Genomic DNA, 17856 nt, shown 5'->3' on the forward strand with positions numbered 1-17856 from the left:
GTTTTGAACATCCTGATATTTTATTTCTACAAAATCAATGAGATTGACAAGGAATCTAATGGGAGATGGTTTCTAAATAGACTAAATTGTCACTTTTATCATTCATCTGTCTGGATTTCCATGCTGCATCTTGATCATAAGTTTATTTGAAATACATAGACCCATATGACCCCATATGAAGACACAACTCCCTGACATCTACTCTCTCCACATCAGTTTATAGCCCATCAGGTTGAATTTGTTCAGAATTACCACCTCCTTCCTGCCCAAGCCTGAGTCTTGAGTTCCCTCCAGGCTCTAGGTTTCTATACAGACAGCACTATTTATAGTCATGTGCTTCTTGAGTGTTCCAGGATAGTAGTCATCTATTTTAGGATATTTGTTCTTTACTAGGTATAGATCCTTTTGATAACATGAAATAGTCATGCAAATCAGTCATATCTATACACATACACAAGTTAGCAAGTAAGTTATAAAAAAAATAGACTCCCTAAAGTAAATATCAAAACTTTCCAAGTTAATAGGGATGTTAAATAATAAATACATAAAGGTGTTAAATAATAAATAATAAATACATGCTCCAATAAAAGCTATAATTGTTATTTATATGTTCCAGGCTGTGGAAGGATATTGTATAGAGTTTAAGAGCGCTGGCACTGAGTGGACCTGCACTCACATTCCTATTCGTCCATCTAACAAGATGGTTAGCTAACTTGTATGAGGCTAAATTTTCAAATCTGTGAAATGGGGCTGTGCTGAGGTTTGCATTAAATATTGATATAAAGAAATAGGCTCTGCACCTGGTTCATGATAATTGTCCATAAATCATGGCTATGCATTTTATTATATCAGCCCTGTTGGTTTTTAGTTCAGGTGCTCTCTATATTTTGCAATTAAATGTAGAACAATAGCTTTGAGGCAGATGTGTTCTTATTCCCATTTTGCAGATTAAAATACCCAGGGAAGTTTGGAGATTTAATTAACCAGTCTAAGGTCTTATTAGCATCAATCCTTCTCTCTAGCTCCCCTTCCCCCTTTCTATTTTCTTTGTGATTGATATCTTCAATCTGCTTCACCAGAACTCTTCTGCACCTTCTGACAAGGCAGAGAAAATGTTGCTCCTCAGCTCATAAAGGAAAACCAACATTTGGATGCAACAAGCCAGGTGGAAATTAACAATCACATTTGTCACAAAGGCACTGCACTTTTATAGAACAGGTCTGACAGACAGAGCCATAGGAGAAACATAGATTCTCCACAGTGCCTCCCAGGCCCCTACTAATCAGACAAGAGGGTCTTTCATCATGAGTCACTATTTGTGATTCTAGCACAGTTCTTCCTTTTCCATTTTTTTAATAACAGTTTTATGGAGATGCAATTCATGTATCACACAATTCACCCATTTAAAGTGTGCAATCTAGTAGTTCTTAGTATGATCACAGAGTTCTACAACCTTCACCACAATCACATTTAGAACATCTTTATCATACTTAAAGTCTCCATGGGGAATGGATACTACTGGGCTAATTCTTGTTGAGTGCTCACCCCAAAGCTGTTAACTAGAGAAGGCACTGGCAGCATACACTTAGTGACTGCCATGGGGTCACAAGGACACACAGGGCAAAAGGAGAGTTAGAGATAAGAGGACTTTATAAAAAGAAGACCTGTTTATTCTTTGTCTCCTCTTCTATCACTACTACAGTTGAGCACAAAATAATCCTTCTTCTATCCAAATGTAGAGTGTGTTAAGCTAAGAATAAAGAAAACTTGGAATCCTGGCAACTAACAATCACAAATTGAAGAATCTTGGGAAAGAGATATTACTTCTTGGTGACTCAATTTCTTCATCTGTATAATGGGGAACATAATCACTGTTAGTCAATGGGCTGAATAAATGGACAAATGAATATAAGCACAATGCTTAAGAATGCATTAGACACTTATCCTACACTTTCTCTTTTTAGTACTTATTCCAAGAAGATCTGGAAAACAATGACTTTTCACTCCATCTCTGATGCCTACTTGAAAGCAAAGGACCGCTGATAGGACTCTTCCTTAAACTGGTTTTCTTGCTCCTCCTTCTTTTATCCCTTTAATCCATCTTCTTTTCCTTTCTTCTCCTCTTTTCCTTTCTCTCTTCCCATTATTTTTCCCTATTTTCTTCCTTTTCTCCTCCCTCCTTCCTTTGTAACACTAGCACAAATCATATACAAGAGCTCAACTTAGCAAATACATATTGTGTTCATAGGAAGCATAAAGTTGGTAGAGCCAAATACCGTAATTTAGTTTAGGTTTATTTAATTATTGTAAGGCAGAGTGATGAGATAGAGAGAGAGAGAGAGATCTTGAATGTACTTGCATGTACTGGTTCATTCCCCTGCCACAACCAGGTATGGTCCAAGCTGAAGCCAGAAGCCAAGAATTCCATCTTGGTCACTCATATAGGTGGCAGAGACCCAAGAACTTGGACTATCTTCTGCTGTCTTCCCCAATACATTATCAGGAAACTGGATCAGAAGTAGAACAGCAGGACTTGAACTGGCACTATAATATGAGATGCTAGTGTTGGAAGTGACAGTTTAACTCACTGATCCAAAGCGGAACCCCCATCCAAGTTTCTTCCTTTAAAGAGTTCTCTAATATAATATAACAGGAAAGAAAAAGCCCAAGCACAGATGAATATGTTGCAAGTTGAGTAAAAACATCATGAAACAAAAGAGATGCAATCAAAGAGCCAGGGAGTGAAAATTCTATCTAGTCCTACATGTGTCCATACTTGTTTGTAGGATACCATTTAACACGGCTCCTGAAGACTAAGTACAATGCCAGTAGCTTTATATGGGGATGGAAAACACTCCTGGTAGACGATAAGTCTAAGCAAAGGCAGACTTTGGGAAAGAATAGGGTGAGTTAGAAGAAAGATGGTCTGCCATGACTAGGCATATCAGTCATAATCATTAACTGTAATAGTTACTTGGTAAAGTGTTCATAGCAAACAGAGGAATCGGAAACTTGGACTGCTTCACTGGGCTTCAGAGACGAAACAGAAAGGAAGCTTGTGTCCTGTTAGGGTTTGAACAGGGTTTGGCTCCCCAAGCCCATGCAGATGTTCAAAACTGCAAAGTAATATGTTAACAGTTAATACATTAATGTTAATGGTTAATGGACTAAGGATGGAGATTTGGTCTAACACTGGCACCTGGGAGGAGGGTCTACTTGGAGGCTTTCAGGTTATTGAAAGCTTGCTGCTGGAAGGTAGTTCTCATGAAAGTGTCCATGATACAAGTCTGGGTGTGTTCCAGAGATTCTTTCTCTACTTTCTGACTTGCCATATGTTCATCCTACTATCATCTTCAGTCTCCTGATGGCTGAACCAATGGAGCCATCTATTAATCTTAGACTGTGAACCTCTGCACTGTGTGCCAAAATAAACCTTCTTCCTTCCTAAGAAGCTCTTCTCAAGTATTTCAGTTGTAGTAATGAAAAGCCTACTAATATAGAACCCATCATGGAAGGCCTCAAATGTCAAGTGAAGTTAGTTTTAAATTCAAAGACCTGGGGGAGCCATTGAAAGGTTTCAGGAAAGGGTCAATCCTAATAGAGTTGCTTTAGAAAGCTTAAGCCCAAGGGATGAATTAGTATTCTTTCAATACAGATCCATTAAAAATATTAATAACTTGATTGATCCATAAGGAAAAAAATTATCAAATTGAGATTTATCTTCGAGGTGGTTATGTGTGCTTCTTATGTACATGTATGGTGTAACCATCTACACTGTGGTCCTCCACTGTGATGAGCACAGCAGTTGTTCTCAATAATTGCTGAGGTTTTGTGGATTGATTTACTGAGTTCCTATTATGTAAGGAACACTCCACTTACTCATTCAGCACATATTTGTCCAGCACAATATTGTCAGCACAATATTGTCCAAGCACATATGCCAGAGACTAGAGGATGCAAAGGTAAATAAATCTTTTGCAAGCAACACATTAATGGAGTAAAAATAATACCTAACAGTTTTGAATGTTCAATCTGAGTCAGAAGCGATATATATTTTCACATGCTTAATGTTCATAATGATACAAAGTAGATGAGGAATAGATATTCAGAGTCCACAGTAAGTTTTCTGAGTTTTCCCAGCTAGGAAATGGTAGGACTCATATTTTAACTAAGGATTTTCTCACTCCAGAGCCTTTTCTTAAAATTGCTTTCCACTTAAGGCATGAGGAGGTCCTGGGTGCATGAGTGATTGGAGATAGAGCCTGGTCTGGAAGGAACTGAAATTTCAAGCAGAACCACTGGAAAAGAAAAGGAGGGTAGGAGGATTGAAGAGGGAAAGAAGTAAGAATGAGGAGGAAGAGGAGAATTTTTGAGAAACAAAATCGATCATTTGAATGTGAAGATTAGGAGGAGGTCTCAGGTGGCCTGCTTGGAGTTTCAGGTGGGGGCAAATGATGGCTAAAATTAGCAGTCTTTGAACTCATCTCCCTGCAATTGCCTAGTCTCCCATTTTTTAACTTTCATCACCCTCCTTCCATCTGCCTTTCTCTTTTAGAAACAAGGAATAGGCTAATGATCTAACTTCTGTTCACTGAAGAAAATACCATATGCTATTGGACTTATGATATCACTCATTACAAAACATATCATTATCTTATGTGCACTAAGAAAATAATACTCCACCAATTAAACTGTGATATAATGTCAATCACAAGATGCATTCTAACTTCAGTAATACTAAAATACAAAAAAATCTAAGGAAAGTAATCAAGAAGTTCATAAAATGCCCCCATTACCACACCTACTAGTTGTACCCACGTCTGGTCCCATATATTCCCCTCTCCCTGTCTTTATTATGAATATGCACTTCTAGCTATGTCCAGTGATTCCAATTACACAAAAGACCATATTCACCCTTGCTTTCTCAACTTTGATCTTAAAATCAATCATACAAATTTTTTGTTGTTTTTATTTAAAAAGAAAAAAATCAACTGAGTCCACATCATCCATGCTATTTTATCATCTACTGTGTATTCCTCTCTAGAATTGCCTTGAGTTCATTTTACTCAGAATCTCATCTGGAGAGTTGATTGAAACATCTATTGGCATGGTCCTCAATAATCCCCATGTCGTTAAATCCAGTGCTCAGTGCTCAGTTCTCATCTTAACCATCTTATCTGCAATATTTGACACAGGTGACTACTCTCTCTGTTTTGACAAACTTTCTTAACTTGATTTCCAGGATACAACATTATCTTGGCTCTCTTTCCTCCTCCCTGTAAAATCTCTAGTTTTCTTTCCTGTTTCTTACACTTACCCCATTATCCCAAACCTTTTAGTATTAAATTCTTCAGGAATCAAAAACTGAATCCCTTTCTTTTCTCTATGCTCTCTTTTGAGAAAATCTTACCTAATTTCATGCCATGAAGTAGCATTTTGATGCTAATTTATTTCTCTAGTTCTTTCCTCTGACCTTTCAATTGCCAATTCAACATCTACATTTGGGCATTTAATGGACTGCTTTTCAGCCTTATAGTCAAACTCAACTAGGTTCAAACCCGTTTCCTCATATCCCACAAACACTGGTCTCTCTCCCAGCCTTGCCTTATCACTAAGTGGAAACTCTGCCATTGCAGTTGCTCAGGCAAAAAAAGTCACCCTTGACTTCTTTCTCACAACCATTTTTCACACCATTGCTGAATAAAATTAACACGATGTTAAAATATATCCATAAATTTAATCACTCCTCACCGTCTTCATTGTTACTATCATTCTCTAAAACATCACCTCCCATCTGAGGTCCTTTTGAATTTTGTTGTCCTTCTATACTCTTTTCTACTCAATAGCTATAATGATCCAATTAAATAAATACAAGAGAGGCCAAGTTACTCCTCAGACCAAATTTACCATGGTTCTGGTTTCATCCAGAGTAAAATGTATTCTAAGTCTTTTCCATGGTCTACAAATTTCTTTTCTTTTCTTTTTTTTTTTTTTTTTTTGACAGGCAGAGTGGACGACAGTGAGAGAGACAGAGAGAAAGGTCTTCCTTTTGCCGTTGGTTCACCCTCCAATGGCAGCCGCGGCCAGCATGCTGCGGCCAGCGCACCGCGCTGATCCGATGGCAGGAGCCAGATGCTTATCCTGGTCTCCCATGGGGTGCAGGGCCCAAGGACTTGGGCCATCCTCCACTGCACTCCCTGGCCACAGCAGAGAGCTGGCCTGGAAGAGGGGCATCCGGGACAGAATCTGGTGCCCCGACCGGGACTAGAACCCGGTGTGCCGGTTCCGCAAGGCGGAGGATTAGCCTAGTGAGCCGCGGCACCGGCCTTGGTCTACAAATTTCTACATGATCTGATTCCTCACTACATCTCCGATTGTAAAGAAAATATATCCCTTTGTTTACTTGTTTATCATCTGTTTCTCCCATACCCACACACTAAATATAAACTCCAAATGATTTACTGCTATATACACATTTCTTAAAAATTCTATAGCATATATTTGATGCTCCATAAATATTTCTAAATAAACAAATCAATGTATAAATGAATAAATTTCTGGAGAATTAAAATGTTTCAGGAAAATATTCTCCTTGCATTCTTTTCCACATCACTGAGCTACTGAGGCAGAGCACTGCTTTCTGTGTACTTCACCAGATGGATACTAGATTAAATTACATGACAATGTCGGTAAAGCACTCAATGGCTTCTTGGAGAGAGAAGTATAAAAATAAGTTATCATTATACCATTAGTGCTATTCCTACTAGTTCAGCTGTTGCTGCTATGACTACTAATAGCCTCTGATCATTTCCATGATCCTTTCTTTCTCATTTCTAATCTCCTTCCCCAACCCTCTTCTTTCTTTATTCTATTTCACTCTACCTTTGCACTGTTTTAATGAACATTTCATGAAATACCACAAGGTGAAGGTCATTAAAGTGTCATTCACATTGTACTCAATCTACCACAACAAACCTCTGCTTTATCTCCCTCCCAGTATCACTCAAAGGAATGAGAAGAGGAATAGGCGGATAGAGAGCATCAACATTTCAAGAAGTAAGATCTTTGAAGTTAGACTGAATTAAAATTCTGTATCATTCACTTATTAAGTAACCTCTGTAGACCACAGTTTTCTCACCCACACAATGGGATGTTATTTATGCCTGCTTTATAGAGATCATGTGAGGATTAAAAACTTAGTAAATCCAATTACATAATAAAATAAACAAACATAAATATAGTAATCATAAATTAGTGCAGGCCCTGACACACAGGGAAGCACTGGGTGAAACAGTATCAGTTGTTATTTCTGAACCCTTTCTCCTCAGTCCATGCAAGCTCACATTTAACTAGGCTGGGTCATTTCCCATTCTTACATGCCTCTCCGCTCTATTCAGTTTTCTCTTTGCAGAGGATGTCAAATGGATCACATTATTAAATAAATGTTTAACAGATACATATTTCATATATAGAAATGCATACATATAAATAATGAATATATAGTTTATGAATTTTCAGAAAGCAAACACACTCACATGCTACTAACCAGATTAGGAAACAGAACATTATCAATACTTCCAGAAACGCCTTTCATCCCTTTCCATTACTGCCTCGATTACCTCCTCAAAGGCTAACATTCTTTCTGGAGTCCTAAAGCAATGTACTTGTTTTTACGGTTTTTGATCTGTATAGGCATAGAATTATACAGCACATAATTTGTGTGTGGATCATTTCATTCAATGTCATATTCAGGGGAGTCTTCCATATTGTCTCATGAAGAAGTAGTTTATTCTTTCTCATTTCTGTATGGTAGCTCATTATACGAATGTATGGCAAATTTATCTATTATCGTGTTGATGAAAAGACATTTGGAATGTTTACAGTTTGAACTGTTTTGAATAAAGCGTCTAAGAACATCCATGGTTTTGATGAACTTAGGGCACACCTCTGTTGGGAATATCCTTAGGAATTGAAATTTTGAGGCCATGGGGGAAAGGACAAATTCAGTTTTTAGTAGATTCTGCCAAGAGCTTTCCAAAAGGTTTGTACTAACTTGCATTTCCATAAGTCATGCAAGTTCCCAGTGTTTCACATGGTCACTCCTAAATATTTGTCAGTCTTTTTCATTTATCACAATGATCACCATGTTATATTTTTGAATTGTGATTTCAATTTACATTTTTCTGAACACTTTTTTCAAATGTTTATTATTTTGATATTCTTATCTATGAAATATTTGTTGAAGCATTTTATTCATTTTCTTTTCTTACCAAACGGACTTTCTCTTATTGATTTTAGGAGTTCTTTATATATTCTGTACATGAGTTGGCAGATCCACATATTAGAAATATTTTATTCCACTCTGTGCCTTGCATTTTCATTCTATTAATAGTATATTTTATGAAAAGGAATCTTAATTTTAACACAGTATAATTTTCAGTCTTCTTTTATACTTAATGCTTTTTGTAGCCTACTGAATAAATATCAGCCTACTCAAAAGTCATGAGATATTCTCTTGTCTAATATTTAAGAAGTTTCTTTGTTTTACCTTCCACCAGGGGAATATTATTATTCTTCGGATATCTATTTTTTTCTTTGGCTTTTCAACGTGGATAGACAGAATGAATTACTCTTTCCTGCATCCCAATAATGCCATGAATAATTTTCATTATCCCTGTTATGTTATGTCTTATCATGAATCATAGCTATTTGCCTGTCCATCCTGTATCTCATCTCTACATCACATTCACCGAGTTCTCTAAATTCTTCATGGTCTTTTTGTTGTTGTTGCTAAATCCTCTTTAAAATACTTCCTAAGTATCTTTAGAACTAGTTTATTTCTTTCCACCCAATCTACTACCTCCATGGCTTAAATCACTATTTCATCTTTTTTTTTTTTTTTTTTTTTTTTTTTTTTTTTTTTTTTGACAGGCAGAGTGGACAGTGAGAGAGACAGAGAGAAAGGTCTCCCTTTGCCGTTGGTTCACCCTCCAATGGCCGCTGTGGCCAGCGCGCTGCGGCCGGTGCACTGCGCTGATCCGATGGCAGGAGCCAGATGCTTCTCCTGGTCTCCCATGGGGTGCAGGGCCCAAGCACTTGGGCCATCCTCCACTGCACTCTCTGGCCACAGCAGAGAGCTGGCCTGGAAGAGGGGCAACCGGGACAGAATCTGGCGCCCCGACCGGGACTAGAACCCGGTGTGCCGGTGCTATTGTGATAGCTCCCTACCTGTCACCAACTTCATGTCTATCCCTTTCTAAATTATTGACCACATGGAAATCAGTGCTTTCTTCCAAACTACCAGTCTTATAATGCTACTTTCTCTTTAAATCCTTTCCACGGTGTCCACTGTTCTCAAATTAATGTTCAGCTCATTAGTGTGCCATGGATGCCTTCCAGGATTTGGAGGATTATCTTATTTGTCTCACCATTGATGTATCTGATGTAATCTCATAAGAATGTTTCATTTCCTCAAATTCCTTCTCATAAAGACTCCATCTGCCTCCAAAAATCAGGTCCTTTCTCTCCTTTTCACCCTCGTTTTAATTTCATGCATCTTTTTTCAGGAAACTTGCCTGACTCTCTTACAGGTTAAGTCTCCATATTACCTAGTGCTACACAACTCTCATTATTTTTCTATATTAAAATTCATTACACTTATTATTGTGTGTTGAAAAACCCATCTTCTCTGATGGAACACATATTTCTTGAGGCCAAAACCATGCTATCTTGTTCACTACTTCATCATTTTTGCTTAGCTCATTGTCAAGATGCGTTGTTATAAAAAGTATTTGTTGAACAGATTTGTGATAATATGCCCAGGGTGTATATTGGATTTGGCACAGAGTTAATCCCCAAAAAGATCTGATGATTCTTCATATTTGAAAAGTCCAAGAAACAGCATTGGGAAGAACTCACAGCCGTTTCATTCCTCCAGTCTAATTGATTGATGCTTAAATAACCTCTGTGACATTCTAACCAAGTATCATCTTCTTATATCCACCCCCCTGACAATAGGGAATCACACCAACTTTTAGCAAGCCATTACATGCTTGGGCAGAAATGTAATTCTTTATAAGATCTGTATTATATTGACTTCAAAGTTAGGATCCTTCTAATTTCTCCTACTATATCAGGTTTGGCCCAATTTATCCAGATTACTGAAATTGACTCTTCTCTGCAGGATGGCTCTCCAGGTATCTACAGACAACTCCTTTATGCTCTGGTTGAATCTTCTTCCACTATTTATTATAGGACATCGTTCTTCAAATACTGAGATTTCTTCACACCCATCTTGAACTATGATGCTTGGACGTGCACCCAATCCTCCACGTGTGTTCAACCAAGATGCTGAAGTGATCTCTGGACCTTAAACTTCATTACATTGCGTGAAATTTAGCCCCTAAATTTCACTAAAATCTCAAAAACTTCCTTGTTGATAATATTCTGTTAATTCCTTCTAAGTTTACTCTAATTACAGTTAGTTTTCTGTACTCTCAATGCTTACTGCAGGGCAAACAAACAGAACAAGGCCAAACTGACAGAATTCAAATCATGGTTCTCACGTCAGAAGATTGTATTTTCAACTAACATGTTTCAACTAACATGTTGAAAATCCTACCACACCAAGGCAGATCTCTCTTGTGTACCTTCTTAGCAATCATTAATTCACCCTTTTGTTTCTTTCCTCCACTAAAGGAGGTAGGATATTTTTCATGTACCTGAGGTTTTGTTGTGTTGTGTTTTATTTTAACACGGAACCACTTTCTTGGCCTGCATTTCCCTGAGGGATTTTCACTCACTGCTCCCAAGTGACACCAAGAAACCCTCAGTGCACCGTTTTTCCAGCCACCTTCTATAATGGGAGCGTGAATCAAAGAGTTGCTAAGGAACCAGAATATAAAAGTCATTATTAGGCTCTGCTTAGCTCTACCTGCCAATCTCAACTCAACTTCCTCCCACTGATATTCAGCATCACCTTTATCTTATACCTTTCTAGAAGGTCACATTTTTAGTTTGCTCAAAGTTAAACATGTCTATAAAGTTGATACATATTCATGATAGAAAAGTTAGAAAAAGAACTAGAAATTTAAAGTAAATTATCTATCTATATCTAGCCATTTAGACATAAGCTCTTTAAGGGTCTCAATATATTTCTTTGCAATATCATTTTTACTTATCTTTTACTTATCCTTTTACAATGTTAAGATCATGCCATACCTTAAATACCTACAACAGAAACTTTCCATTTATTAAGTAACATCATAGCAAATCACTTTCACATAATCTTAGAAATCTTTATAAATGTAACAAATCCTTTCTAGTCTAATATTATGTTGGATGGATGCAAAATAATTCACAGTCTTTTCATGTGGAAAATTGATTACTTTATATTGTTTTCGTGATATTATAAATTATACTTTTTAAATCAGTACTATTTGTCCTTAAAGCCATGTCATTTTTTTGTCCTGGAATTACATCTCCTTTTTATCATATGGACTCATAAGGATGAAATTACTGTTGTAAAATATTTATTTTCATTAAGGAAATATATATATATATATACACACACAATACATAAATACACACACACATATATATACATGTATATGTGTGTGTGTGTGTGCATGGAGCACTAACCATAAACTTGACTTATAATAGACATCAAATAAATGAAAATATTTATAAATATTAACTAATAAATCACTAAAATGGATACATTCTCACCATTATTATCTGAGAATGTCTTTCTACATCTAAGCCAGCATTGAATGTTCACACTTGTAAACTCTGCTAAAAGCATACATGTGTGTGTATGTGCATTTGTGAATTTAATAATACAAATTATTTGTAAGTAAAGGGAAATAGAGATTACAGAAAATCAAAAAATTGCATAAAATGTCCTATATTTCTTGGAATTCAAATAATATTTGCCAAAGCACATTGAAAATCAAAAATAATAATGCAGAAAATTCAGACTATATGAAATGATTTATAGATGTCTGGGACATCTATAAATAATACTGATTTTTTTTCATCAAAATAATCAGATAAAGCTCACATTTCCATATTTCTATCTGAAAACTAATTAATAACCATGAATTTGATGTCCTATATGTAAAAATTCTTAAAAACATCTCATCATTTCATAACCACCTATTTACACATTTGTAGTTTTCATTTGTTTTTCTGTCCATCATCTCTCCATTCTCATTCCATGCCATCCCCCATTCTCTTCTCTCCCTGTCACACTGGAGCTGCTTCCTACCCCAACCCCCCTCCCACTTCTGGCCCCTTTTTCCACGTACTGGCTTCTTACCTTGAAGGTGCAGTTTGCTCTCCGTGCTTTGCAGAAGGACGGAACTCACAGAGTCCAGATTGTCATAGCTGTTACAGCCCAGAGGCCCAGTACGTGTCTCTGTGACCTGAATTGGACACAAAGTGAGGCAAGCATAAGAGGTGTCCTTGCCTAGTACAGACGTTGAAGAGTCATCCCTAGCAAACCCAAGTCAGCGAAGCCTTGGGTCAGTGTCTACTTCCTGAGCACACTGCATATGCCTGGGACTGAGCCTGGCAGTCACCTACCAGACAAGATAGTGGGATGGTCAAGCATACAGACTGGAGCCAAAATATCTGGTGTCCACCTCTGGTTCTTACCTCACAAGGTCATCAAAAGTGTCATATAAACTAAAAGTCAAAGTACTGTAAGATATTTCAAAAACGTATGCTTTGGAGTTAGAGAAATTTGTGTTAAATTCTATCTGGACCAATTATTTAGTGGGTGACCTAAGAGAGTTATTAAATAAGGAAGTCTCTTCCAGGGAGAGTATGAGACTAGTCATGATAGATGTTAAGCGCCTGGCACATAGCATGAGTTAATGATGGGCCATCAGGTTATAAAAGGTCTTCATAAGTTGTAATGAGAACATATGCATTATGATTAGGCAAGAGCAATAAAATTATCCCCATTCCCCAAATTAAATTTCAGTAGCAAGCATAATCAGTGCTGCCACAGGAGAAAATGCCCCAATTCGATGGCCACACATTTCCTAAGAATTGTCTTAGAAGACTTGAGGTGGTGGACAATAGGTGATGAGCTATTCAAAAAGGTAACCTTGATCCAGCTTTCTCACTACTTGTGTATGTACCTAGAGGAAATCAGTGCCATCAGACATCTGCATTGACATGTTTTTGTAGCGCTACTCACAATAGCCAAGATATGGAATCATCAACCTAGGTGTCTATCGATTTATGAATGGGTAGAGAAAATGTGTTACATATACATAATGGGATTTTTTTTTATCCATAGAAAAGAATATTTTCAAACATTTGCAGCATCATAGACAGAACTAGAGGACATTATGTTAAGTGAAACAAATCAGGAATAAAAGAACAAATCTTACACGTTCTCATATAAACATAGAAGCTAAATGTGTTGCTCTCAAAGAAGCAGAGAATAGAATAGAGGTTACCAGAGCCTGGGAAGGTTGCAGGAGAGGAAACAATGGAGAGAAGATGTTTAATGGATGCAGGGCCACAACAGGATGGGAGGAGGCACCAGGGTTGTGGCTCAGTGGGTTAAGCCACCTACAATGCTGGCATAAGATATGAGCACCTGTTTGAATTCTAGCTGTTCCACTTTTTTTTTTAAGATGTATTTATTTATTTGAAAGGCAGAGATATATAGAGAAGGATAGAGACAGACAGACAAAGATATTCCATCTGCTGGTGTCCTCCCCAAATAGCCACAATGGCTGGGGCTAGACCATGCCAAAGCCAGGAGCCAGGAGCTTCTTTCAGGTCTTTCATGTGGGTGCGCAGGGCCCAAGTACTTGGGCCATCTTCTGCTACTTTCCCAGGCACATTATTAAGGAGCTGGATGGGAAATGGAGGAGCTGGGACTTGAACTTGCACCCATATGGTATGCCTACATGGCAGACAGAGGTTTAATCTATGCCACAGCGTCCGCCCCAGGCTGTTCCACTTTCAATCCAGCTCCCTCAAAATTCACCTGGGGAAGCAGCAGAAGATGGTCCAAGTACTCAGAGTCCTGCCACACAAGTGGGAGACCCAGATGGAGTTCCAGGTTCCTGGCCTCTGCTTGGCTAGCCCAGGCTGTTATAGCCATTTGGCCAGTAAAGCAGTGGATGGAAGATTCTCCCCCCGGCCCCATAACTCTGCCTTTCAAATAAATAAATCAATATTTTTTAATAAATTTAAATTTAATAAATTTAAATAATTTAAAAACATAGGGCAGAAGAAATAATATCTAATATCCTATAGCATAGTATAACAACTATGGTTGATAACAAATGAGGGGTTGATATTGTGGCATACTGGATAATGCCAAGGCCTGTGACACAGGCATCCCATATGGGTGCCAGTTCGAGTCTTGGCTGCTCTACTTCCTATCCATCTCCATGCTAATGGGACTGGGAAGGCATTGGGAGATGGCCCAAGTACTTATGTCCCTGCCCACATGTGGAAGACCAAGATGAAGCTCCTGGTTCCTGGCTTCAGCCTGGTCCAACACTGGATATTGTGGCCATTTGGAGAGTGAACCAATGGACAGAAGATCTCTCTCTCTATCTCCCCCTACTCTGCTCTGTAAATCTGCCTTTCAAATAAATAAATAAATCTTTAAAAATGAGAATTTAATATTTCAAGATAGCAAATAGAATTCTGAATGTTCCTATGGAAAAAAAAAGATAAATGTCTTAGGTGATATATATGCTTATCACTCCACCAGATTATTACATTGTATACATGTAGGTAGGTACCCCACAAAGTTTATGGAAAACTGAAGTTTAAGATATGTTTATTTTGTTGCAAAGCTTCTGAATTCCATACATAAAAGGGGTCTTCACAGAATTAATGGAAAATATGTTTGTGAAAAAAAAATCCATGACTGGATTTCAAAAAAAATTTTTTTCACCAAAACAAGCTTCTTTTAACTTTCCATGCTTCTTCTACTCTTACATTAGTGTTAAACTGCACCTGTAAATATGTGCAGTTACTATGTGTCAATTAAAAATAAAAACTATGTTTTAAAACGTTGATACTTTGAAATAAGAATAGGTTGGTATAAAGAGAGGCTTTTCCATCCTTCTGCCTTCACTTCCCACTATTTAGGGTTGATTTGAGCTTTGCACACGACTATAAAACAGCATCTTTTGTATGGAATGATGATTGAAAAACAGTCCCACATACCTCCTCTACCCTCTTCAGTTATGAAACCTTAGATCATAACTTTCCCTTTCTAAGTCTGAACTTCCCCACTATAAAATATTAGCAACACCACAACAAGGAATGTGACCATATTTTGAAAATGTGTATCACTTAGGACACAGTAAATAAATGGAAGACAATTAGGTTTTGTTTTGTTTTACAATGTATTGCTTTTAGCACAGCAAAATAACATGCTTATTATTGAGTAGAAGTTAAAATTAGCCATTTATTTTACTAATACTGTCCATGGTGGGGAGGAGGGGACACAGGAAACTGCTTTCCCCCACCCCCAATGCCAGGTCAGCAGCCAGCCTCAAACAAATCTGGTAGAGAGACAAGATCTAGTTAGCTGGGTCTTAATGTAGTGGCAATAAATGGCAAGAAAAATCCAAGAGCCAAATTGAGTGGGGAAGATAGTGCCTACTGTAAGAATGGTTACTACAGAAGGCCCTGTGCAATTTGTCTGAGAAATTCCTCCTAGGGAGGCAGACTACTCTTCCAGGAGGCACAAAAGAGGATTATCTTCTGACAGAGCTTCAATATCTCAATTCTGCATCCCATCCAGGGGGCAGAAAACCATTTGGTGATAATGAAAACCAGTCCTTCACGGCACCTGACTCTGATGGCTTCATAAAGATCCGTCTCTGTGCATCGAGTTCTCTAACAACATAATCCCCCCAATATAGGAAATTCTTCTCAGATAAGCCAGCCTTTGTTTGTTGATCTGATTTATTTCTTTCCTTACTGTCCCCCTCCTCAGTAGCTCTCTCCCTCCCACACTCCTCTCGTCCCTTAGTCAGTTTCTGACTCACCGGAGTCTCCCTTGATCTAACTCCCACCCTTTTCTCAGGAGGTATTTTTGGAAGACTTGTTATGAGGCTAATTGTGCATTTATTAAGAAGAAATCAGAATGGTAACTGGGAGTAAAATGTAGCCATAATCTGGTTTAAGAAAATTTGAGATAGAAAAATCTGCATTGAAATCCCCAAGAGAGCTAATTCTTTACATCAGAAACATATTCCCAAATTGCCTTCATAGAGGTAGTTTTTGAAATTACTGTATTTAAAATGGAAACTTCTTAAAGGTCCTATACTCAAAGGTACTGAATTCAAAAGTCTAGAGCTGCTGTATCCAATGTGACCCACATAAAATTCATTAAAATAAAACAATGTTAAAAAGCTGATTTCTCAGTAGCCATAGTTTATGTTCAATGATCCCATGTGGCTGGTGACTACAATCTTGGCCAGCACAGAAACCAAATTTTTTCATTATCTTAGAAATTTCTGTTGGACAGCATTGGTGTAGATAAACAATGATTAGCAAACAATAGACTGCCATTTTTGCAAATAAATTTTAAGTGGAACACAGCCTGGCCTCTTTGCGTATTATCTATGATTGCTTTTATGCTACAAAGTTAAGTGGTATCAACACAAGACCATATGGAATGCAAAAGCTGGACTTTATCTGACCCTTATACTAAAGATTTGCAGGTCCTTAGTCTAGAAAATAGAGGCCTAATACCTGCTAAGGTATTAGCTAACAAAGGCGCTAAACCTTAGACTCAGTTTTCCCATCTGTAACGTGAAGGTAAGGAAGAAGGAATAAAAGACACAGATGCTTGAAAAGTAGCTGAGTTAGGTACAAGTAATCCAACCTTATGTAGCTGGTGACCTCAGGACAATGATTTAGCCCTTCATGGCCTCAGTGTCTTTACCTAAAAATGGGGCCCAATCATCCTCCATACAGGAGAACTTTAACAGTAAGTAAGAGGACTGTATAATAATGCTACAGCCAGTGCTATGGCATAGCAGGTGAAGCCACCACCTGCAGTGCTTGCATCCCATATGGGTGCCAGTTCAAGTCTTGGCTGCTTTACCTCTGATCCAGCTCTCCGCTATGCCTTGGAAGAGCAATGGAAGATGGCCCAATGCCTTGGGCCCCTGCACCTGCATGGGAGAACCTGAAGAAGTTCCTAGCTTCGGATTGGCACTGTTCTGGCTGTTGCAGCCAACTGGGGAGTGAACCAGCGGATGGAAGACCTTTCTCTCTCTCTCTGCTTCTCCTTCTCTCTGTGTGTAATGCTGACTTTCAAATAAATAAATAAATCTTAGAAGAAGAAGGAAGAGGAGGAGGATCAGGAGGAGGAGGAGGCGGAGGAGGAGAAGAATGCTACAATCACAGCCATGGTGATCCAGCAAATGAGATCCTACCCATATGGCCACCCTAATGATAATGTCTATGATTCTACAGGGCACATGGCAACGTCAATCAGAGTAGTTGCCAGGGGATATCATGAGCTAAATGGATATGATGTCATGAGTTGTATCTGTGTACTCTCAGAATGTCTGTATTGGGGTTGGTGTTGTGGCATAGCAGGTTAATCTGCAGCCTGTGATGCTAGCATCCTGTATGGGTACCCACTCATGTCCCAGTTACTCCACTTCTAATCTAGCTCCCTGCTAGTGGCCTGGGAAGAGCAACAGAGAATGGTCCAACGACTTGGTTCCTGCTACCTTCATGGGAGACCTGGATGATGCTCCTGGATCCTGGCTTTTGCCCATGTCCCATCCTATCCACCATTGTCATTGTTAGTAAAATAAATTGGTAATTTTAACTTTCACTCAGTAA

The 17856-nt window shown here is 38.2% G+C and overlaps 1 protein-coding gene across 1 annotated transcript in view; it reads right to left on the bottom strand.

The window, feature by feature from the left end:
- The window catches only part of BRINP1 (BMP/retinoic acid inducible neural specific 1), a 209740-nt gene that overhangs the window by 53267 nt on the left and 138617 nt on the right, over window positions 1-17856 (bottom strand). Inside the window, exon 5 of the mRNA XM_002720507.4 lies at window positions 12320-12425. Coding sequence (XP_002720553.1) covers window positions 12320-12425 — 106 coding nt within the window. The remainder of the gene's footprint in view (window positions 1-12319; window positions 12426-17856) is intronic.

Source organism: Oryctolagus cuniculus, chromosome 1 (assembly GCF_964237555.1).
Source record: "Oryctolagus cuniculus chromosome 1, mOryCun1.1, whole genome shotgun sequence".
Classification (NCBI taxonomy): Eukaryota; Metazoa; Chordata; class Mammalia; order Lagomorpha; family Leporidae; genus Oryctolagus; species Oryctolagus cuniculus.